Here is a 24948-nt window from a genome sequence, read left to right on the forward strand (position 1 = left end):
TGTCTGTGTGCTATGGGTTGGGGATTATTTATCCGCCAGATGGCGCTTCGGAACAAATTGTTTGTTTCCTCCTATTTCGTTGAAAGCCGCAGCAGCGCGCGATGGGTAGTAAGCTAGTACTCAATAATAAAACCTTGGTGAGCCAATAATCAGGATTATTTTACATATCCAGTGCTGTAACTCCTCGAAAGACAAACTCGCAATATCCCATTACCGCACAAAAGTGACCCTACATACGAGATCCAGAGTGTACAGAATCTTACCCATATTCGGCATCTCTTCCTACGACTAATAACAATGGTCAATAAGAAAAATGGAAATACTCCCTTATCATTCATGTCCGTCTTCGACTCCTTGGAGCTGTCTGCAATAGTTACTCGATCACTCCCACGCAACACAGTTTGATGCTTCAGGGAGAAAAATCTCTTCCAGTAACTCCAGTTGAGGCAGGAAAACTTCACCGGAAACACTTGTCATAAATTGTTCAAAGAAAGCAGTATTTATCAGGACAGCACAGAACACTTTAAGTTCGGACCCTTTCGACTTATATTGCGGGCAAATTCAATCGTTTCTAACACAAGGAAGAAGAAAGATTGACACAAAAATTACGCATCAAATATTTTATCTTGCGCCTACTACCGTAGCTTACTTCGATCCTCCTTTTCCCTTTTGTTTGTTTACGTATACGAAAATCCGAAAGTCTTGTAGAGGCACCTAGGCCGCCCTGATAAAAAGGGTCCGCCGGGCAAACAGAACCCGAGTAGTGGGTAAACCGCTACTTCCAATCCTACTCATTATTTTGAAAGCTTCTTGGAAATTACACTTTTGGGCGGTGATTCTCGACATTTTTGTATTGGTGGTAAAACAGGAAAGTGACACTGTTGGTGTCCTTCTTCAATCCGGAATCGCTTGTTCAGGGTGTCGATTAATTCTCGGAACTAAAATTCTCCGATTTTGTAGGTTTTTCTAGGCCTTACCATATATTTTACCGGGTTTTCAAACAAATAAATTGAAAGCTCACATTGTTTATGAATTCACTTAAAACTGATATTAGATTTAATTTATAGTACCTGTCGATTTTAAATATTGCCGTGCCCGTCCTTTTGCTCACGGCGTGGAATATTGGAAAATTGAACGAAAAATTTAATTTTTCAAGCTATTTTTTTAAAAGTGAAATTCTACTCTCAAAAACAAATTGCTCCTGATTTTCAGCAAGATAGTAGTACCGGTAAGTACCATAAATCCGAACGAACATGGAATTTATCTACTACCTCACTGTGCGACGTGAAAAGCACTTTGTTGGTTTGACGGGGTGACCTGCTTTAGGATGCAAACAAGTAGCTTATTTTGTGATTTTCGGAAGAGCAAGACAAGCCCTTGCTTTTTTTAAAAATAAATTGTATAATTGAACACACTTTTGAAAATCTCAAATAGAATTTTGCGTTGAAAAAGTTCGCAAAATGGTGGAGTTAAGATTATATAGTAAAGCAACTCGTGACTGCAGTATCCAATTGGCGGAAAAATGTTTCGAATCAGTTTTCAGTACAATTATAGGTTTATTTAGAAGACAATTCAATTCGGGGAGGACGTTCCATCAGCAGGTATTGGTCACCCAGTTGCTGATTAGACGGTAGATTCAGGTTGGGCTCATTGAAAACCTTTATATAACACGAATACACACAATGTCTAGCGACCGATATCGTTAAGACATATTAGAGTTAGAAATTAGGAAATCGAATGCTTGCGGATGCCCTTAAGGCGGAGCGCTGTCACCACTTTTATAAAATTTAGCGGGTAATGGCTTGATTTCCGACATATGGTTTCACCGATAGTTATCATAGTCATAGTCATCAACGGTATTTAATCCATATTAAGTCAGACCGGACTATGTGATATTGTATTGATTTCAAGAAAAATGATCTTAAAGTTCCAATCGTAGCATCATTTGAGAGGCTGAGAGCAAGAGTGGGTTAAAAATTCGCTGCGAGCAAAAGCGGTATACGTTTTATTTAGAGCAAAACCGGTTTAAGTACCAGTCAGAGCAGAAATGGGATAAAAAAACCTTAGCGCAAAAGTGGGTTAAAAAGATATACCACTTTTGCCCTGAGAGGATATATATTCCATTTTTATTCTAAGAATGTTTTCAAAAATGATTTATCACCAATCAGGGAAAACCATTATCAATATGGGTATCATTTGAAAGGAGGTGGTTAGTAGATATGGGAAATCGATAATTACGCCATTTTGAAATCCAAGATGGCGACTTCCGGTTACCACAAAATAGTGAGAACCACCATCAATATGGGTGTCATTTGAAAGGAGATGGTGAGCAGACATCGAAAATTGACTTTCACCGCCATTTTGAAATCCAAGATGGCGACTTCCGGTTACCACAAAATAGTGAGAACCACCATCAATATGGGTGCAATTTGAAAGGGGATGGTGAGCAGACACCGAAAATTGACCATTTCCGCCATTTTGAAATCCAAGATGGCGACTTCCGGTCACCACAAAATAATGAGAACCACCATCAATATGGGTGCAATTTGAAAGGGGATGGTGAGCAGACACCGAAAATTGACCATTACCGCCATTTTGAAATCCAAGATGGCGACTTCCGGTTACCACAAAATAGTGAGAACCACCATCAATATGGGTGTCATTTGAAAGGAGATGGTGAGCAGACATCGAAAATTGACTTTCACCGCCATTTTGAAATCCAAGATGGCGACTTCCGGTTACCACAAAATAGTGAGAACCACCATCAATATGGGTGTCATTTGAAAGGGGATGGTGAGCAGACATCGAAAATTGACCTTCACCGCCATTTTGAAATCCAAGATGGCGACTCCCGGTTACCATAATATAGTGAGAACCACCATCAATATGGGTGTCATTTTATAGGGGATGGTCAGCAAACACCAAAAATTCACCATCACCGCCATTTTAAAATCCAAGATGGCGACTTCCGGTTATCACAAAATAGTGAGAACCACCATCAATATGGGTGTCATTTGAAAGGAGGTGGTTAGCAGACACCGAATATTGATCATTACAGCCATTTTGAAATCCAAGATGGCGACTTCCGGTTACCACAATATAGTTAGAACCACCATCAATATGGGTGTCATTTGAAAAGGGGTGTCAGTAGATATCGGAAATTGATTATTACGTAATTTTGAAATCCAAGATGGCGACTTTCAGTTACCACAAAATAGTGAGAACCACCATTAATATGGATGTCATTTAAAAAGGGTCAATAGACATCGGAAATCGATTGTTACGCCATTTTGAAATCCAAGATGGCGACTTCCGGTAACCACAAAGTAGAGAGAACCATCTTCAATATGGGTATAATTTGAAAGCGGGTGTCAGTAAATATCGGAAATTGATTATTACGTCATTTTGAAATCCAAGATGGCGATTTCCGGTTACCACAAAATAGTGAGAACCACCATCAATATGGGTGTCATTTGAAAGGGGATGGTGAGCAGACATCGAAAATTGACCTTCACCGCCATTTTGAAATCCAAGATGGCGACTCCTTGTTACCATAATATAGTGAGAACCACCATCAATATGGGTGTCATTTTATAGGGGATGGTCAGCGAACACCAAAAATTCACCATCACCGCCATTTTAAAATCCAAGATGGCGACTTCCGGTTATCACAAAATAGTGAGAACCACCATCAATATGGGTGTCATTTGAAAGGAGGTGGTTAGCAGACACCGAATATTGATCATTACAGCCATTTTGAAATCCAAGATGGCGACTTCCGTTTACCACAATATAGTTAGAACCACCATCAATATGGGTGTCATTTGAAAAGGGGTGTCAGTAGATATCGGAAATTGATTATTACGTAATTTTGAAATCCAAGATGGCGACTTTCAGTTACCACAAAATAGTGAGAACCACCATTAATATGGATGTCATTTAAAAAGGGTCAATAGACATCGGAAATCGATTGTTACGCCATTTTGAAATCCAAGATGGCGACTTCCGGTAACCACAAAGTAGAGAGAACCACCATCAATATGGGTATAATTTGAAAGCGGGTGTCAGTAAATATCGGAAATTGATTATTACGTCATTTTGAAATCCAAGATGGCGATTTCCGGTTACCACAAAATAGTGAGAACCACCATCAATATGGGTGTCATTTGAAAGGGGTGGTCAGTAGACATCGGAAATCGACAATTAGGCTATTTTGAAATCCAATATAGTCACTTCCGGTTACCAGAAAATAGTGAGAACCATCATAAACATGGGTAACGTTTGAAAGGGGGTGTTCAGTAGTAGCCGTTTTAGATCCGATTTTCTTTCACTGCAAACATTACATTGCAACAACACGGTTTTATGCCTAAATGATCGACAATGTACTCGATGGATTTACTGACGGATTGCGAACTGATGCTATTTACATGGATCGGTTCGGCCTTCGACAAAATCAACCATGATGTCGCAATAGCGAAGCTGCACAAACTCGGTATTCATGGACAACTTCTGCGTTGGTTCCTCGATGGAAGGCAATTCCAAATCAGCATTAAGGACTGTCTATCTGCACCATTCTTCACTACATCCGGCATCTCAATAGGTAGCCATCTCGGTCCATTAGTTTTCCTCCTCTGCTTTAATGACATCAATATTAAATTACAAGGACCCCGCCTTTCTTTCGCCCATGATATGAAAATTTTTCGACAAATACGGGATAAAACCGATTCCGAGTTTCTTCAGAGTGAACTGGAGAGCTTTAGTACGTGGTGTGACCTAAACAGAATGGTTTTACATCCGAGTAAATGCTCAATCGTTACGTTCACTCGGAAACGCTATCCGATTCAGTTTAACTACCATTTATTCGACTCGAGCACTCCAAGACACTCTCACGTCAAGGGTGGTGGAGTCATCATGGATGCAGCACCACACACTTCATACTTCGTGGATGAGGCATGAAGACAATAAAGATAAAACAACCCAATGCAAGAGCATGGGAGGTATGAGCCTAGAAGCGACCGGGCCCACTATATGTTGGATACTGTCAACGTCTGTACATCAACATACGGATGCCACCCCCTGGATAAGAATGATGGACCCGCGCGAAATTAAAATTTTGTGGCTTGTTTCTCGCATCAATAAAAATATTATATATGCAATTCCATATTAATTTTAGTGGTTTTAAAATAGGTTATATGAGGAAAAAAGCGAAAAAATGCTAATTTTCAATAAAATTGCTTTTGGTTCACTTCAATCCATTTTTGGGTTTATTAATATTCCTTGGATCTTCAAATTTTAAAGGTGTATGAAATGACACCCATACTGATGGTGGTTCTCACTATTTTGTGGTAACCGGAAGTCGCCATCTTGGAATTCAAAATGGCGGTAATGGTCAATTTTCGGTGTCTGCTGATCATCCTCTTTCAAATGACACCCATATTGATGGTCGTTCTCACTATTTTGTGGTAACCGGAAGTCGCCATCTTGGATTTCAAAATGGCGGTGAAGGTCAATTTTCGATGTCTGCTCACCATCCTCTTTCAAATGACACCCATATTGATGGTGGTTCTCACTATTTTATGGTAACCGGAAGTCGCCATCTTGGATTTCAAAATTGCGGTGAAAGTCAATTTTCGATGTCTGCTCACCATTCCCTTTCAAATGACACCCATATTGATGGTGGTTCTCACTATTTTGTGGTAACCGGAAGTCGCCATCTTGGAATTCAAAATGGCGGTAATGGTCAATTTTCGATGTCTGCTGATCATCCTCTTTCAAATGACACCCATATTGATGGTCGTTCTCACTATTTTGTGGTAACCGGAAGTCGCCATCTTGGATTTCAAAATGGCGGTGAAGGTCAATTTTCGATGTCTGCTCACCATCCTCTTTCAAATGACACCCATATTGATGGTGGTTCTCACTGTTTTGTGGTAACCGGAAGTCGCCATCTTGGAATTCAAAATGGCGGTAATGGTCAATTTTCGGTGTCTGCTGATCATCCTCTTTCAAATGACACCCATATTGATGGTCGTTCTCACTATTTCGTGGTAACCGGAAGTCGCCATCTTGGATTTCAAAATAGCGGTGAAGGCCAATTTTCGATGTCTGCTCACCACCCTCTTTCAAATGACACCCATATTGATGGTGGTTCTCACTATTTTGTGGTAACCGGAAGTCGCCATCTTGGATTTCAAAATGGCGGTGGTGGTCAATTTTCGGTGTCTGCTCACCATCCCCTTTCAAATGACACCCATATTGATGGTGGTTCTCACTATTTTGTGGTAACCGGAAGTCGCCATCTTGGATTTCAAAATGGCGGAAATGGTCAATTTTCGGTGTCTGCTGATCATCCTCTTTCAAATGACACCCATATTGATGGTGGTTCTCACTATTTTATGGTAACCGGAAGTCGCCATCTTGGATTTCAAAATGGCGGTGAAGGTCAATTTTCGATGTCTGCTCACCATCCCCTTTCAAATGACACCCATATTGATGGTGGTTCTCACTACTTTGTGGGAACCGGAAGTCGCCATCTTGGATTTCAAAATGGCGGCAATCGTCAATTTCCGATGCCTATTGACCTATACGGATCCTATATTACACGATTACTAAGGCATCGAAAAATTTAATAAAATTGCATTTCCCACAAGTCCGAATAAGAAAATTCTGATTCTTTTCTTAGCGCAAAAATGGGTTAATATTCTATACCAGTCTTGCCCTGAAAATTTTGTCGAACCATTTTTGCGCGAATTAATATTTGATCCACTTTTGCCTGAGGTGTAATGACTATACCATTTCTGATCTAACAGAATATTTTAACCCACTTTTGCTCTGAACAAAATTTTAACCCACTCTTACTCTCAGCCTCTCATTTACGTTATAATTTGAAATTAGTTTTTGTCTTAATTTATACATAAGGTAATATATTTCAAATCTGGTAAAAGTCGAAGGAAGCTGAGAAAAGACTTTATCTAGTGCTATTATTATCTCCTTTTGGGGGGGGGGGGGTTTGCTACTTAGTCCGGTCTGACTTAACACCGACCATTTATAATATGGCACTATTTGATGTGACGCTTAGAAAATATGCACCGAAAAAAGTTTTCCGCAAAATCAAAAGTTTATGTTAAAAATTATTTTTTTTTCTCGAGAGTTGTCCTACTGGAGCTGAAGAGCAAGGTTCTCGGAAGCGATCCCTGTCAAAATCACATACCACAATTGCAGGCGAGACAGGTCATGTCGCCCACTAAAACACTGCTTTAGGCCAATTGCGGCGGGTCGTGATTCTGAATGTGATCTTCATTGTACGGTTCAGGTATGTGCGGGCGTACGGACTTCACAATCGTGTGTATCACGCGAAAGTATCGAGCATTTGTATGTAACTTCGCTTGTATAAATTCTATTTTATACCCGTGCGCCTTTCGCATATTAGCGTGTGTTCTTGGATGATCGCGCGCGTACTGTGTATCTAAAATTTTATTTTTGGCGTTCGGCTCAGATGCCAGATGAAAGTGAAATCTTCCATATCACTAAAATTCCCGGTCATGTTGTCATGTTGTGTTGTCCAGTGGATCTTTATTTTTTGATTGGTCCTACTTAATGTATGGACCTAAGTAACCTAAGTAGGACAGAGGGTAATGGTTTGCGCGATTGCGGGCGTAGATGTGCGTTGTTAATCGCGAAGGACTTGAGCGTTCGTATGTTAACGCGTTTGTCACGTGTGCTCGCGTGCGTGACCGATTCATGATCGTGCGAGCGCGGGAGTTTTTAGCTTCACGCTTGAGATAGCGTTTGAAAATTTATAGGAGCTGAAACTTTCACCTTATCACCGGGATGTTCGGTTTGTGAGATCGCGGTTAGGTTGTCGCGAAGGGATCAAGCATTTGTATATTAACGTGTTTGTCGCGTGTATCTGACTCCGCGTGTATAATTTTGATTTTATAATCATGTAGCGCGTATTCTTGAATGATCGCGCGCGGACCGTGAATCTGATGCTTAATTTTTAGTGTATGGTACAGACTGTAGAAGAGAGTCAGATTCCCCATATCACTAGAGATCTAGGTCATGTCTAGTGAATATGAGCGTCATTTGTTTGATTGGTTCAACTGTAGGCTTTAGTCGAGACTACTAGGACCGAGGTTAGACTTCCGGACGTGACCGTTTCATGATCGCGCGAGTGGTGGGTTAATGCTTGAGACTGTTTTTAGAAATTTATAGGTGCTACGTTTACTTAACTACCGTGGTGTTTTCATGTTGGCGAAATTGCGGGCGTAAGTATGTGTGGATTATTGCAATTGCTTGGTCGCGTTTGTGACCAGGTCTGTGTTATCGCGAAAGCCACGAGCGTTTTTACCTATATGAGTATAGATAGAGTATAGTAGAGATATACTAATAAAAGGAATCATAACATGCCGAATAGATGTACAAAAGAAACAGACTAATGGGGTAGAATAGAAAAACACATGTAACATGCTATCAAACTTGTCTAAATGCAGCAAATGTTGTATATTTACCATTAACGACAATTGCATGCTGTTCGACTTTCAACATGCTATGCTGGCCGGGAATGGATGATTCACCTGCGTCGGTAAATTAATTATACCCTAATTTATCCAATCCGACCTACCCGAATGAATAGAACCAAATGCACAAATTGAACACTGGAAGTATTAGCCACTATTCTCTCATATACGCCAGCTCTGCATCCATTCCCTGACCCAACTATCACAAATACTCAAACGAACACATACACTAGTATTAACAACTGTAATCATTACTACTCTACTACTAACATGTTTACACTTTTACATTTTTTAATTAGCCGAAGTCAACCGATAAATCGACATACAATGACCCCCACTGCGAGCCGTGTCCAAAAACATTGCCATTAAACTGTGGAACAATGTTTGCAAACACGGCACACAGCAAAAGTTAATCCATGTCGAGCCTCCAGTCGGCCACGTCACCGCGCACTGACTAGTGGTTGAGAGAGAGTATGCACAGGTACAAAGTATGAAAAAACATAAAACATAAAAAAGGCACTTAAGCCCTCTCGGTCTCTTCGATGCACCACTATCGAGACGTAATGCAATAACCATCTTAAAGCAATTGTCGGTCAGAAGTTCTGTAGCACTGACTGATGCATGAAGTATGCTTGATGGTGTTTGTAATACCGTCGAACCCCTCAACCTTGGGGAGGGTTAAATAAGTATATCTTCTATTTGAACCTAAAAACTGAGGACGTTCGTTACATGTTTTTTTCCAGAAGTTTTCTGAAAATTGCGTATTTTTGGGAAGAAAATTTTAACTTTAATGTGCTATAACAATATTTTACATCGGTTGTGCCTTTCTCAATAGAAACGATATGCAAGTCGACTTTTTAGTAATATTATAAGCCCTGTCCAGGTGTTGAGAAGACCCGCAGAGTGAGTGAAGTTGCGGTCAGCGGAACAACTGAACCTACAACACCCGGCTTATGTGAACTGCGAGCAAATCGGTTGTTTTATAGATGTACTCCTCGCATGCCGGATCTGACAAGATTCTATAGTCGGCGATAACGACGAGCAGTGGATGGATTTGAATTGGTAAATGATCACTATTCCAGGGACCGTAAAGGCCGCTCCATCCACGAGAGATGCTCTCCCAGTTGTCGATTAGTCGATTGTTAGATTGGACTCATGGAGTACCTTTATAAATCACGAATTGGTTACACATAACCAGAGATTAGGAAGCTGAATATTTTGCGGATACCCTTAAGGTGGTGTGCTGTCACCACTTTTGTGAAGTTTTGTGGATAATAGCTTGTTCGATATCATCAAAGACCACACGCAAATATGCAAATGGCCATACGGTTATAAAATCGAATTTATTCACGCAAAGTTACATGTACGCTAGCACACACGCCATCCAAACACCCACGCGATTGAACACGTTAATGAACAAGCGCTCGACCCCTGCGCGATGATATACGCGATCGTCAAGTCCTTAAGCCCACACATATCTGAATACTGTATCGATTTTGTTGGCTATTTTCGGCAAATTTGAGACTAAGAGAAACGAAAGCAATGAAATTGAAAGACGGATAGGTATACTAGAGTGAATCAGTTATAAACTTAGAACGGAAAACTAGAACTAGGCAGGCTCATATGGGCATAATCGAAGGGAAATGTGAAGAATTCTTTGCCTTCTGCAGAGTAGGAGTTGGGCGTTGCACCCAAGTCTACCGCATGGTCTAGGGTAGAACACAACTCATCATCATGTTTTACCGCCGACGCCGACACCAATTTTCTAAAAACTGCAAGCAATAAAAATACAGTGCAAACAATACATTCTAAACTAATTTTACCAAAATTTGCAAGAGAAAATACACCAATGGATTGTATTGTACAGTGCTTTTTCCGTGATGAAATTTGATGTGGGACACCCTTTAATAGCGTTTTTCTCGAAACCGTGTTTTTCAAATTGATGAACACGACAACTCAAAAACTAATCAACGAATTGACTTGATTTTTTTATGAAAATGCACAATATGTGTAGCCTGTCGATGAACTACAAAAAACCGAATTAAAAAAAATTCTCCCCATTATTTTTAAGAAAAGTGAGCGTATTTTATAGTAAAAGTTGAGATTTTTCGGTTTTCAAGAAGCCATTTTCCGAAACTCGAACTTATTTCAATTTTTTTTTGGTTCATCGAATAACTACAAGTCTAAGATAAAATCAGACAATTTTATCAAGAGTTATCGTGTTCACCGCGGCGCTCCTCGACGTGGAAATGGTTGGACGTCTACTCTTGGAACGCTCGTATGTGTGGCTCTGCGTAGCTGATTTTTTTGTTTTTTGAACACAATAAATGTATAAATAAATCATAACATTACACAAAAGATCCATTGTTGCCGTGCCGTAAAAATCATAAAACAAAATAACTTTCGGTTTGAGCACCAGATTACACCAGACACCCCCCTTAACGTCTTTGTCCATGCTATCCACGCTGTTGATGTTGTATAAAGGTTTTCACGATTGACTGACTTGGATTGTTAGTTGGAACTGCGAGTCACGATCGTTGCTGGTACTGGAACAATTGGAGGTAGTAGACACACTACAATGGTCGGAGCCGCTGTGCGTAGATCCTGTTGTTCTGACATTCGTTGGCGCATGAGTAGCAACTACGGTTCTTTGTGGTTTAGATGATGTTAATGAGAGCTTTTTGTTGGATTGCCCACAGTTGATTTGCTACCTCAAAGGTTTTGAACATAGTTTTCCGTGGTATGTTTTTTTTTTGTTTTAGACCTGACACGTAGGGGTTTGCCATTCATATGTGCACGGTGTGATTTGAGTTTTGGTACTGCCTTCTATTTCTCATTGAAAGTTTAGGTAAGAAGAAATGGGTTTCGTAACTCTCATTTTCAAGACACGCCGTTGGTAATACATGGGAGAAAATCTTCAGGATTCAAATTAAACGCATTCCATGATGGTTGTAATGGGCTGATTGGTAGCACGCGGGAATAGATCGTGTAAGTGCACATCGATCTTATCATCGTCCATATAAACTGGCATCTTGATTCCAACAGTGTCATGCTCAACGTTATTTTTAGTGTACAGATCAGATGTGGAAGCGTGGAGTCTCAAAATCGGGATCGATCGTTTATATGTTCACGCTTGAGACCATTTTACAAATTCGAAAGGACCAATACGTCGAATTATTCATCGGGGCTTTTTCATATTAGCAAGAAAGCGGGCGCAGCTGTGCCTGGCTGATCGCAATTGCATCTTCGCATGCGTCATCAGATTTGTATTATCGCAAAGGACACAAGCGTTTCTATGGTATCGTGTTTAATCGCGCAGGCGTTTCTATGTCGCGTATGCTAGCGTGTGTACAACGTTGCGTGTTTGAATTCATTTATGTAACCGTGTAACTGTTTGCATATTTGCGAGGGACTTTGGAATGTTCGTGCGGGCCGTCATTCTGATGGTTAGTTTTGAGTGTACGGTTCAGCTGCAAGAAGGAACTAATTTTCCCCATCTCACTGGAGTCTGGAACTTCGGCGACATGTTGGTTAATACAGATGAACGAGTCAATCATATGAATTGATCCAGATTCACTGCGATTTTTTAAAAAATAAAGTGGCATTTCTAATAAATATGTGATATTCATTGTACGGTTCATATATGCGCGGACGTAGAGACTTCACGATCGCGTGTATCATCGCGAAGGGGTCGAGCGTTTGTACGTTAACGTGTTCGATCGCGTGTGTGTTTTTATGTCGCGTGTATAAATTTTATTTTATGACCGTGTGTCCTTCCGCATATTCGCGTGTTGTCTTGGATGATCCCGCGCGGACCGTGGATCTGATAGCTATTTTTTGTACGGTTCAGATGCTAGAAGAGAGTAAGTTCTTCTACAACGCTAAAGTTCCTGGCCGTGTCGCCTTGGAACGTGTTGTTTACTCAATATGAGCAAAAATCTTTGATTGGTTCAACTGGAGGCATGGACTTAGGCTGCTAGAGCCAAGAGTAGGGACTTCCGGACGTAAATGATACATAATCACGCGAACTCGGCCGTTTGTAGGTTCACTTTTGAGCCCACGTTTGTAAATTCATAAGTGCTAAAACGTCCACTTAGTCACCGGAGTATTATTCTGTTTGCAAAATCGGGAAGGGCTCGAGCGTTTGCATGTTAACGTGTTTGTCACCTGCGCTAGCACGTATCTAATTTATACTTCTGGGTATAAGAGTCAGGGGAGGAAGGCTGGATAAAGATGACAGGGGGAGAAAATTATAAACTTTCAGTTTCATGCATCGGGAGATCAACGGCATAGATCACAGACTCGGGTGGCCTTCATCAAGAAGAATCATGTACTGGGATGCTGGGTGGTCCTCCTTAAGACCGCAGAGGTTTCGATTTCGTAGTACGGCTCAGATGTGGATTGGCAGGGTATCCATTAGCCGAGACCTGGCGAAACTGTACTCAGTGCACGCCAAGACAATGTGCTCGATGTCGTGATAGCCATCGCCACAAGTGCAGGTACCACTATCCACGAGCCCAATACACCGGAGATGTGCATCCAGTGTGTAATGGTTTGCCATGAGTTTGCCGGGACATCACACAAATGAAGTCGCGACCCACATCCATCTCCTTGAACCAAGGTTTCGTCGATACCTTGAGGACAATCGAATGTAGTCACCTTCCTAGCTCCCCATTGTTCCACGAGTTTTACCAACGTTTGAGGGTTTTCTGATGAGTAATACTGAAAAATTCGCTGAAACAAATTGGTCTTGGAACTGAGGCTATCCGAAACGATGAAGTAATGGTCTGCGGGTAGTGTGTCAATGACCCAATATCGCGCGAACGTTCCTGCTTGAAACCGCGTTTATATGTTTGTAAGTGCTAAGACATTCACGTAATCACCGGTTATCCTGTTCACGAGACCGCGGACTTTGATGTGCGTGGATTATCGCGGATGCCGTAAGCGTTTGTATGTTAACTTGCTGAATGCTAGAAAACAGTAAGATTACCCATATCACCAAAGTTCCCGGTCATGTCGCCTTGGAACGTGTTATTTAGTGGGTAAGAGCGTCATTTTTCAATTGGTTCAACTGAAGGCATGGGGTATAGGCTGCTAGAACCGCGGGTAGAGACTTCAGGACGTGACCGATTGTGTAATGCTTGGGTTAATTCTTGTGATTTATATGAGAGAATATGCGATTGATTGTGTTTCCTGTTTGACAACTGGATGATAAGGTCAGTAGCAGTGTTTCCCTTCCTCATCTCGTGCCATAGATAACATTCGCGTATGGCCTAGCTCCATATATTCCGCCATGAACTGGTTGTACTGTTTCCGGAGCTCTTAGTCCTTCGACAGTCTGCACTCCAAAGCTTCTTGCCGTCGGAATGCGATGTCCCTTGACTCACCCATTCTTGCCAGTGCGACTTCATCCCTTGGCAGTGAGAGCGTGTATCGGCCATCCGTTCCCCTTCGTACAGTTCTAGCATACTGCTTCTCGCAGCGTGCTTCCTCAGGTGAATAAATAGAGGTAGAATTGATCTTCTCACAGCATATTTCATTCAGACCGACTGCCATATTGAAGGTTATACGTTGGGTTTCCAGCGAGCTTTCAACCATGCCAGCTACTACCCATCCGAATACCGACTCCGTTAGAGTAGGAAGGCTCGTGCCTAACTGGACTTCATTCCTGGTGTGGAAAAATGCGAAGTAGTACTGGCTCCCAAGCACAAATCACAGCGAAGAGGAAATCGATACTACGCTGTGGGTACGATAGATAAGAAGACTGCGGTCATCAGCGTCAGCTGGGGAGCTATCACCGCAGCGCTGCACGGAATGAAGGTCCCCGACTATCTATGTCGTATCCTGAATAGTTACTTCCAGAGCAAAGTGCTGCTAGACGAGATGAACAAAGGGCCGAAGTCAGCACGAGTCACAGCGGGCGTTTCGCAGGGGTCTCGAAACGCCCGCTGTGACCGAAACCATTCTCGGCCGAACTCTTTGGAACGGTCACTAACGATGATGGGTGAGACACTTCAAGAAATGGAGGAGTCAGTGGCGGAAACAATAGACGCGATCGAGAGCTGGATGAACGGGATCAAGCTGCCGATAGCTCACCACACGACGGAGATGTTGTTGGTCAGCAACTGCAAAGCGGTTCAGCGGATGCAGGTTGACGTCGGAGGGCACGTGATTGCGTCGAAGCGTGTACTGAAGCAATTAGGAGTGAGACTCGACGACCGGTTGAGCTTCATCGACTACGTCTGCGAAAGGTCGGCGAAGACAACGAACGCAATAGCGAGGATCATGTCAAACGTCGGCGGTTCGAGATGTCTACTAGCTAGTGTTTCTTCATCGATACTGCGGCACTGAAAACCAAGCGGAACCGCGAAAAGCTTAACAAGATGTTCCTGCTGATGACCGTGCTAGTAGTGAGCGCGTTATCGCCGGGATGATCCCCGTCGGCATCACCCTGGCGTAGAATATTGAGTGGTACAATCGGAGAAACACCAGAAACGTGAGGAAGATGGTGAGAATCGATTCGACGGCAAGGTGACAGCAGAAATGGGACAATACGGAGAAAGGTAGGTGATTCTAACGGTTCAACTCAAACCTGTTGACGGGGGTCAATAGAAAGTACGGAAAGGTGAACTTCCACCTGACACAGATCCTATCCGGCTACAGTTGCTTCAGGAAGTATCTTCATCGGTTCGGGCACGAAACGTCACCGCTGTACCCGGAATGTGAGAACGTGTCTTCGAATGTCCGAGGTTTGAAGCGACAGACAGGGAGATGCTTGAAGTGGGTGGGCCGGACATCCACACGGAGAAATGATAAACGATGTAAATATGTGGAACGCGGTCAGCAGAATAGTGACGCAGATCATGACCGCCTTACAGCGGAACTGGCGTGATGAACAGCGAGCAACGGTTTCGGGAGAGCAATCACCGCCGGGAAACTCTACGCTGAAGTATATACTGCTGAGTAGACCGCGATAGAGCACTAGGTATGGGTCGTCGAGGCACCAGCAAACCGGACGCTACGCTTCACCCAAAATCAGTATCGGAAGAACTTCATCTGCCGGAGAACTCTCCGTCAGCGTAAGCTAGATTCACCGCCGAGGACTAGACTGAGCAGATCGCCACGAGACACCAATAGTCGCGAGTCGTCTGGGCGCCAGCGAACTGGACGCCTTGCTCCACCGGAATCACTGGACAGATTTCCAGCACTTGGTTGGTTGGTTCGGTTTCGGAAGAACTTCTCTAGCCGGGGAATTCTCCGTCGCAGTAGGCTAGGTCCATCGTCGGGGACAAGATCGAGTAGTTCACGAACAAGGCCGGTAGGGGAATGGCTCAACGAGGAAGTGGTGATAAATGGCACGAGTAGGGAGCCAAAGAGCTCAGTAAATTGCACAATCTGTAGTTTGTCGCCAGGGGAAGAGCGCAAATTCAAAAAATGGCTCATTTTGTGGACTAGTGCTGTGTCGAGAAGTGGTGCTCCAACACTATCGATGAAACTAAGTACAAAGTACGAAGACTTGCGTGGCTGGCTATGCACATAAAAACCTTTCCTCGGGGTAATACCGTAAGGCAGCGCCGGTGAGAAATCAGGTTCGACGGTAAGAGTAGTTATTTTAACGCGTCGAGGGTGGCTCCTCCAACCCGTTCTTTGAGCTGGTGGTTTTCAGGCTAAGTTTGAAGATTTTTTTCTGCACTATATACACATGCACATACAGATATTGCCCCAATTTGTCAAGCTGAGTAGACTGGGATATGAGACTAGGCCTTCCGGGCTCTAGAATGTTTCCGGGGTTTGAGCAAATGTAAAAATGTGAAATTACATCCAATTTTATCGTATGAGGAATGTACTACTGATTTATTCAGAAAGTTTATTGCCGTAGACATTTTCATTCGTCAAACAACTTGTAATATTGGAAAGGTGCATGTAGTGAAAATCTCAGATGTTCGTGTAACTCTACCCTTTTTGGAAGTAGTTCAACTGGATCTGTAGATCTGGTCTGTCAGAAGGGCTGCTTTACCAGAATCACTCACTACAATTGCAGATGAGACAGGAAATGTCACCAACTAAAACACTGCTTAAAAATTGGTCTTGGTGACCAGGTTTGAACTAGAAAGATTGGACGAAAAAATCGATTCATAAGCTAAAAGATCGATTTTGAAAAAATTGAAATGCCATCGCCCATTCCTAAAGGGGGCGTAGAGATTACATGATCGAGTGGGAACGAGCGCTGATATGTTTTTACTTAAGATCGCATTTATAAATTTCAAAGGGCTAACGCGTAATCGCCGGGTTGTTTTTATGTTTGCGATATCGTTGGCGTAGGTATGGGTGAATGTTCGCATTTGCGACCGGGTTTGTATTATCGCAAAAGATTCGAGCATTTGTATGCTATTGTACGCATTCTTTTTATCATGTGGATGTATTTCCGGGAGTTTCTACGTGTTCGTGCGAGAGGAAATATATTAGAAAAATACATTGGATGTTGTGATAAAACTAACTTTCAAGATGGTCAAAATTGGAAAGCTACTGTTAGTAGAGATTGGAAAATATATTCTATTGATTTTTCTGATCTATACACAAAGATATAGTTTCACGTTTCATCGGAATAAGCCTAATAATTTAAATTAGAGAGCTGGAACAATTCTAATGAATTAGTTAATAAATAATTTCTTCAAATTTGCTGGCCTGTTTACTTTCATCGAGCGGACAACCATGTGCTGCTGAAGCATTCAGCTTGGTTCATTTCTGTGAAGTGTAAACAAATCTAGATCGTCTTTTTATCTGCTCATGTCGATGCCACCACTCAACCATCAACCGGTTCAAAACAACCTTCCGGAACACGGACTGAAGTCAAAATACCTACAACTGAAACATTTGATGTGCAAGTTTTGACCGAACCAACCCAAAAAATAAAACACAACCAATCGAAATAAATTCACATTTCACCGTCGCGAATGTTTTTCATCCAAGGGCACAAATCAGATGGTACCCGTACTCTGCATGAAATTGCCTATATTTACTTTATGTTTATGACTCACATCAACGTGCGGCACCGTATTTCACTCTGTGCGTGAAAATGAATCGCTTTCGTCACCTCTCAATGATGAGATGTGATTTCGAGATGATTGATGATGAATTTTCGTTTTACGGCGGTGCACCTGAGTAGGCCAAGCAAAATTTTCCCCGGAATTATATCGCTTCCCTGTTACAACGCGTTGTTTTGATTTTCGCTTCCCTTGATTCTGCCACAAAAATGTACAATAGCTTCTATTATTAAATTTACTGATATTATTAACGTTACTCGATTTTTCTCTTTCCATTTCCAGATAGATGTGGGGGTGACATCGAGATGGGCCAGGGGCTCGAACCGTTAACCGCAGATCTTTGTCTGTCCTCCCGGTCGCAGCCCCCCCAGCTTCCGTCTCGCACTGATTTCTTCGAGCAATCGAAGAAGAAAAAGAAGAAAAACAACAACAAGAACGTGTCCAGCGCAACAGCAACAACTAGCACATCAGCTGAATCAGCAGCATCATTAGCACTACTGTTAACCAGTGGAGAAGAAAGCGTTCGATACAGAAGGAGATCGTCTGGGCCGCTGTTCGCGGCGAACAGCTCAAAGTCGCAAGCACAAGGCGTCCGTTTAACACAGCTTTCAATGCTACTAGGTAACGTTTGTCTATACACAGAATGATAGGGTTCTTGATAGTTGTAGTTTTTTCTCGTTCCAACAGATTTTCCTTCTAACACACACATCATGGAGTTCGGCTAGTAGGCCTTCCTACTAAGAATGCAGAAACCAACATCAACTTAGTGCCTCTTGCGGGACGGCACTAAAACAAACCAAGACAAACAAGAAATTGAACAAAATTGTCCTGTAAAGTTAAACGACCGCAATCATACCGCCAGGCCGTAACCATTGCTACCCAGTCAGGTACATCAAACAGCCACAAAGTGTTGCCCCTGGTGGCCATGGAACCTTCTGGTGTGCTGCAACCGGACCGAGATGGAGCAAGGCTTCTACAGCATCAGCAGCAGCAGCAAAGTCTACATCAACCGCAGTCACCTCCACCGACAATGGCACTGGCGGCAACAGCAACAACAATAACAGCAACTACAACAACAACGCAACTACAATCGCAACAAGCTCAACCACTTACGCAACAGTTACAGCTGCAACCGTACCGCAACAACAATCAACTACAGTTAACTCCGTCTCTATCTGCCACTAATCATCAGCAGCTGCTCGGAACAGGTGCTACCGTAGCAACAACAGGAACAACAACGAACAACCAGAGCGGAAGTGGAGTATCCGGGAGCGTTCAAACTGGGATTGAGAAATTGTCACGGCCTATGGCATTCGATAAGGTATGTGGATCTGTTTTTTTGTTATTGAAGAATAGTTTTATTAAAACTACGAAAGCATGCTGATGCGAACATACAAAGAAAATGTAAAGAGCGGACCAGATGGAATAACTCTGGAACGGTTGCATTCTGGTAACTTCCATAGTTCTATACTGCCCACGATTGCATATTTTTTAATTTCTAATTTCGAATTTCCAATTTCGAGTTTTTTATTTCGAATTTCCAATTTCAAAATTTCTATTTCGAGATTCCAATTTCGAACTAACAATTTCGAATTTCCAATTTCGAGTTTTCAATTTCGAATTTCCAATGTCTAGTATCCAATTTCGTATTTCCAATTTCGGGTCTCCAATTTCGATTTTTGAATTTTGAATCTACAATTTAGAACCTCCAATTCCTAATTTCGAAATTACAATTTCAAGTTTTCAATTTCGAATTTCCAATTTCGAATTTTATATTTTCAATTTTGAATTTTCAATTTCGTATTGCCATTTTCGAATTTTCAATTTCAAATTACCAATTTCGAGTTTCTAATGTCGAATTTCCAATTTCGAAATTCCAATTTTCAATTTTGAATTTCCAATTTGAAATTTCCAGTTTCGAATTTTGAATTTCCGCTTTCGATTTTCCAATTTCGTATTGCCAACTTTGAGTTTCTAATTTTCGATTACGAATTTCGAATTTCCTATTTCGAATTTACAATTTCCAATTTAGAGTTTCCAAATTCAAATTTTAATTTTTGAATTTCCAATTTCGAATTTCACTTTTCCAATTTCGAGTTTCCAATTCGAAGTTCCATTTTCGAATTTCCATTTTCCAACTTTCGATTTCCAGTTTCGAATTTCCAATTTCGAATTTCCAGCATCGAGCCTCTAATTTTGAATTTCCAATTTCGAATTTACAATTTCCGATTTCGAATTTTCAATTTCCTATTTTGAATTCCCAATTTTGAATTCCAAATTTCGAATTTAAAATTTCGAATTTCTAATTACGAGTTTCCAATTACGTACTTTCACTTTCGAGTTTTCAATTTCGAATTGCCAAATCCAATTTTCATTTTCCAAATTTCAATTTCCAATTTCAAATTTTCAATTTCGAAATTCGGATTTCGAATTTCCAGTTTCGAATTTCCAGCATCGAGTCGCCAATTTCAAATTTACTATTTCGAATTTTCAATTTCAAATATCCAATATCGAATTACCAATTTTGAATTCCCAATTTCCAGTTTGCAATTTCTCATTTCGAATTTTCAATTTCGAACTTTCAATTTCGAGTTTCCAATTTCGAAATTCCAATTTCGAATTTCCAATTACGAATTTCTAATTTTGAATTTCCAATTCCGAGTTTCCAATTTCCAATTACGAATCTCGAATTTTCAATTTTGTATTTCCAATTTCGAATTTCCAATCTGAAATTTCTAATTTCCAATTTCGAATATCACATTTCGAATTTCCAATTTCAAATTTCCAGGTCTCCAATTTCAAATTTTTAATCTCGAATTTTCAAGTTCGAATTTCGGATTTTCAATTTGGAACTTCGAATTTCCAATTTTGAATTCCCAATTTCGAATTTCAAATTTCCAATTACGAACTTTCAATTTCTAATTTCCAACTCCAATTTTCCAAATTCCAGCATCGAGCCTGCAATTTCGAATTTACAGTATCCAATTTTGAATTTCCCATTTTGAATTCCCAATTTCCAATTTCGAATTTCAAATTTCCCATTCCGAATTTTCAATTTCGAATTTCTAATTACGAACTTTCAATTTCAAGTTTCTAATTTCGAATTTTCAACTGCGAATTTCCAATTACGAATTTCCAATTTCGAATCTCGAATTTTAAATTTTGTATTTTCAATCTCCAATTTGAAATTTCTAATTTCCAATTCCGAATACACAATTTCGAATTTTAAATTCCAATTTCGAATTTCCAGGTTAGCGTCTTCAATTTCAATTTTTTTAATTTCGAATTTCTATTCTCGAATTTTCAATTTAGAGTTTCCAATTTCGATTTTCCAACTTCGAATTTTTAATTTAGAAAATCCAATTTCGAATTTACACTTTCGAGTCTCCAATTTTGACTTTTGTGTTTCGAATTTACAATTTTGAAATTCCAATTCCGAATTTCCAATTTCGAGTGTCCAATTTTGAATTTCATTTTTCGAAATTCCAAATTCGAATTTCCAATTACGACCCAATTTCGAAATGGGAATTCGAAATAAGAAATTGAAAATTGGAAATTAAAAATTAAAAAATATAAATTAAAAATTTCTAATTTCAATTTTCCAATTTCGATCTTGAAAATCCAATTTCGAATTTTCAGTTTCGGGTCTCCAATTTCGACTTTAGGATTTCGAATTTACAATTTCGAATTTCCAGTTTTGAATTCCGAATTCCGAGTTTTTAGAATTTCGAATTTCAAATTTTAATGTCAAATTTCGAATTTCCAGCTTCGAGCCTCCAAATTCGAATCCACATCCGAATTTAGAATTAACAATTTCGAAATTTCAATTTTCGATTTCGAATTTTCCATTTAGAGTTTCCAATTTCGATTTTACATTTTTGAAATTCCTTTTTTGAATTTTCAATTTCGAATGTTCAATATCGAGTTTCCAATCGAATTTCAAATTTCGAAATTCCAATTTCGAATTTCTAATTTTTAACTTTCATTTCCTAGTTTCAAATTTCGAATTTCCAATTTGAAATTTCCAATTTCGAAATTCCAATTTCGAATTTCCCGTTAAAAATTTCCAATTCCGAGTTTTGAATTTTTTCATTATCGAATTTCTAATTTCAAATTTCAAGATTCCAATTTCGTATCTCGAATTTTCAATTTTGGGTTTCCAATTTTGAATTTCCAATTTGAAATCTCCAAATTCCTATTTCGAATTACCAGTTTCTAATTGACTGTTTCGAGTTCCCAATTCCAAATTTCTAATTCTGAATTTCCTATTTCGAATTTCCAATTTCGAATTATCAATTTCAAATTCCCAATTTCGAATTTTTAAGTTTGAATTTCGGATTTTCAATTTGGAATTTCCAATTTTGAATTTCTAATTTTCGATTTCGATTTTTCAATTTAGAATTTCCAAATTCGAATTTCCATTTTCGAAATTCCAATTTTGAATTGTGAATTTTCAATTTCGAATGTCCAATCTCGAATTTCCAATTTCGAAATTCCAATTTCAAATTTCCAATTTTGAAATTTCATTTTCGAGTTTCAAATTTTGAATTTGGAATTTCCATTTTCGAGTTTTGAATTTCCTATTTCGAATTTTCAATTGTAGGTTTTCAATTTAGAATTTCCAGTTTCTATTTTCCAGTTTCTAATTTCCATTTTCGAAATTCCTATTTCCAATTTCGAGTTCCAATTTCGAATTTCCAGTTTCGAGTTTATAGTTTTCGATTTTAGATTATTAATTTGGAATTTTCAATTGCGAATTTCCTGTTTCGAGTTTCCTATTTCGAATTCTAATGTTCGAATTTCAGATTTTCAATTTGGAATTTCGAATTTCTAATATCGAATTTCCATCGAATTTCCAATTTCGAATTTCCGTCGAATTTTCAATTTCTAATTTCGAATTTCCAATTTTGAATTTCCAATTTCGAATTTCCAATTTCGAATGTCTCATTCTGAATTTCCAATTTCGAGTTTTGAATTTCCAATGTCAAATTTTCCAATTTCGAATTTTCCATTTCGAATTTCTATTTTCCAATTTTGAAGTTCCAATTTCGAATCTCTAATTTTCAATTTTGGATTTCCAATTTAAAATGTCCTGTTTCTAATTTCTAATTGCGAATTTTCTAATTTTCAATTTCGAATTTCCAGTTTCGAATTTCTAATTTCGAAATTCCAGCTTCGAGTCGAATATCCAAAACCGAATTTACAATTTCCGATTTCGAATTTTCAATTTTTAATTTCCAATTTCAAATTTTCAATTTATAGTTTCCAATTTCGAATTTCCATTTTCGAAATTTCAATTTTGAATGTCCAATATCAAGTTTCCAATTTCGAATTTACAATTTTTAACTTTCATTTTTGAGTTTCCAATTTCAAATTTCCAATTTCCGTTTTAAAATTTACAATTTGTAATTTCCATTTTCGAATTTCCAACTTCCGATTTCCATTTCCAATTTCCTTTTTCCAAATTTCAAATTCCAATTTCGAATTTCCAGTTTCGAATTGCCAGTTACGAATTTCCAGTTTCGAATTTCTGACGTCGAATTTCCAATATCTAATTTCCAGCTTCGTGAATCCAATTTCGAATTTTTAATTTCCAATTTCTAATTTCGAATTTTCAATGTTCAATACTGAGTTTCCATTTTCGAAATTCCAATTTCCATTTTCCAATTTTTTTATTTACTATTCCAATTGCCAATTTCAATTTCCAGTTTTCTAATTTCCAATTTCGATGTCCAAGTTCCACTTTCTGATTTCTAATTTCCGATTTCAAAGTTTAACCTAAAATTTGACGTTTAGCTTTTAAATAATAAATCTTGCATATCATATTTCAAATTTGAATTTTAAATTTCAATTTTTTAGTTGTGAGTTTAATATTTAAATAACTAATTTTCTGTTTTCTTTAAATTTAGAATTTGGAATCCTTAATTTCCTGTCGAAATAAAAATTTAATTTTTTTTCGATATTTCATTTTTTGTTTAATTTTTTTTAAATTTTATGATCAATATTTAATTTTATTATTTTTCTTGTTTCATTATTTGTTTTCGTCGTATTTTGTAATTTGCTTTTCACTGTTTGTTTTTTATTAACAATGCTTTTTGTTCGTTTTTGTTCAAACATGATAAATAAATGACAAACATGATACAGTTTGGTATGTTTAATTTTGAATTTCTCTTTTTATTCCTTTTTATTTTTCGAATTTTGAGCTTGACATTTGGAATTTTAGTTTACTGGTTTTCAATTTTTTGTTTGTTATTTCAATCTTAATTTTTGATTTTAAAATGTTTTATGCTTATTATTTTACATTTTTTCTGTTTACTTTTTATTGTTCACTTTTCAATTTTTTTCCTTTTCTTATTTTTTATTCGTTTCTCTTTGAATATTTCATATGCACTTCTCAATTCCGCTTTATTTATAATTTTACATATATTATTCGCCATACTTTGTTTTCATTTTTTATTGGTTTTCCCATTTTATTTCTTGTCTTCTTTTTTAACTCGTTTATTTCTATTTTTTATTTTATGTATTATGTATTTTTATACATTATTTTTGCAGTTTTATATTTCTTTATTTTAATTCTTCATCCTTTTATTTTATTTTTTTTATTTGCCATTTTTCGTTTCTTATTTTCATTTTTTTTAGCAATTTTCCATTCTTTATTTAAAACTTGCAATTACCATGATAGTAGGCAATAGAAAAAAACAGTTGGAAAAATGAACAAGTGGATTAAAGGAGCTCAAAAGAGGAAAGTATTGGGAAACGAACTGTCTTTTGGCATGAGAGCCAAACGCCTGCGAGTATGCAACTTGTCTGGTGTCAGCTACTGACGAGTGGAACACGAAATATTAAAATCTAACTTTTCAAAGTTAGGATCTGCCTTGATGCGCAAATTGGTTAATCCATTTTTTTCCTTTGGGAAAAAGACAGGCTGCATGCTCGCAGGCGTTCGGATCTCATGCCAAAATACAGTTTGTTTCCCTATACTCGTCAGCGACCCAGACTTTCTGTACTTGGCTAACCGAGACATCACTCGGTACCAGCCAGTTGCTTTAGGCGTTTACATATGTTGTGTGAACTGTTTGGATTTAGTGTCTAACTGACGCCAATTTGTGCTAGATTTGATAGATCGAACTGGCAGCACGTTAGTGTCAGTTACTGACGAGTGGAACACGAAATCGTTAATTTCTTGTTTTTTAACATTTATTTGTTTTTAATATATAATTTTTCGTCTTTTCCTTTTATTTTTTAATTTATGTTTTATTCTATTCTTATGGTTGCTTTTTGTTCTTCCTTGCTTCATTCTTCTTTATATCCTTTTATTTTTCTTCTTCCTTTTTCTATTTTCTATCTTTCGCATTCTTTCTTTTAATCAAGTGGTAAGTATTCCG

General features: G+C 38.9%; 1 protein-coding gene across 5 annotated transcripts in view; it reads left to right on the plus strand.

The window, feature by feature from the left end:
* LOC131683498 (uncharacterized) overlaps window positions 1-24948 on the plus strand; it is a 187055-nt gene that overhangs the window by 123106 nt on the left and 39001 nt on the right. For all 5 annotated transcript variants that reach the window (XM_058965529.1, XM_058965552.1, XM_058965560.1 and 2 more), the window contains exons 3-4: window positions 17846-18184; window positions 18251-18884. In XM_058965529.1, the coding sequence (XP_058821512.1) occupies window positions 18489-18884 (396 nt within the window). In that variant the 5' untranslated portion in view covers window positions 17846-18184; window positions 18251-18488. The remainder of the gene's footprint in view (window positions 1-17845; window positions 18185-18250; window positions 18885-24948) is intronic.

The sequence above is a fragment of the Topomyia yanbarensis genome, chromosome 1, assembly GCF_030247195.1.
Source record: "Topomyia yanbarensis strain Yona2022 chromosome 1, ASM3024719v1, whole genome shotgun sequence".
Classification (NCBI taxonomy): domain Eukaryota; kingdom Metazoa; phylum Arthropoda; class Insecta; order Diptera; family Culicidae; genus Topomyia; species Topomyia yanbarensis.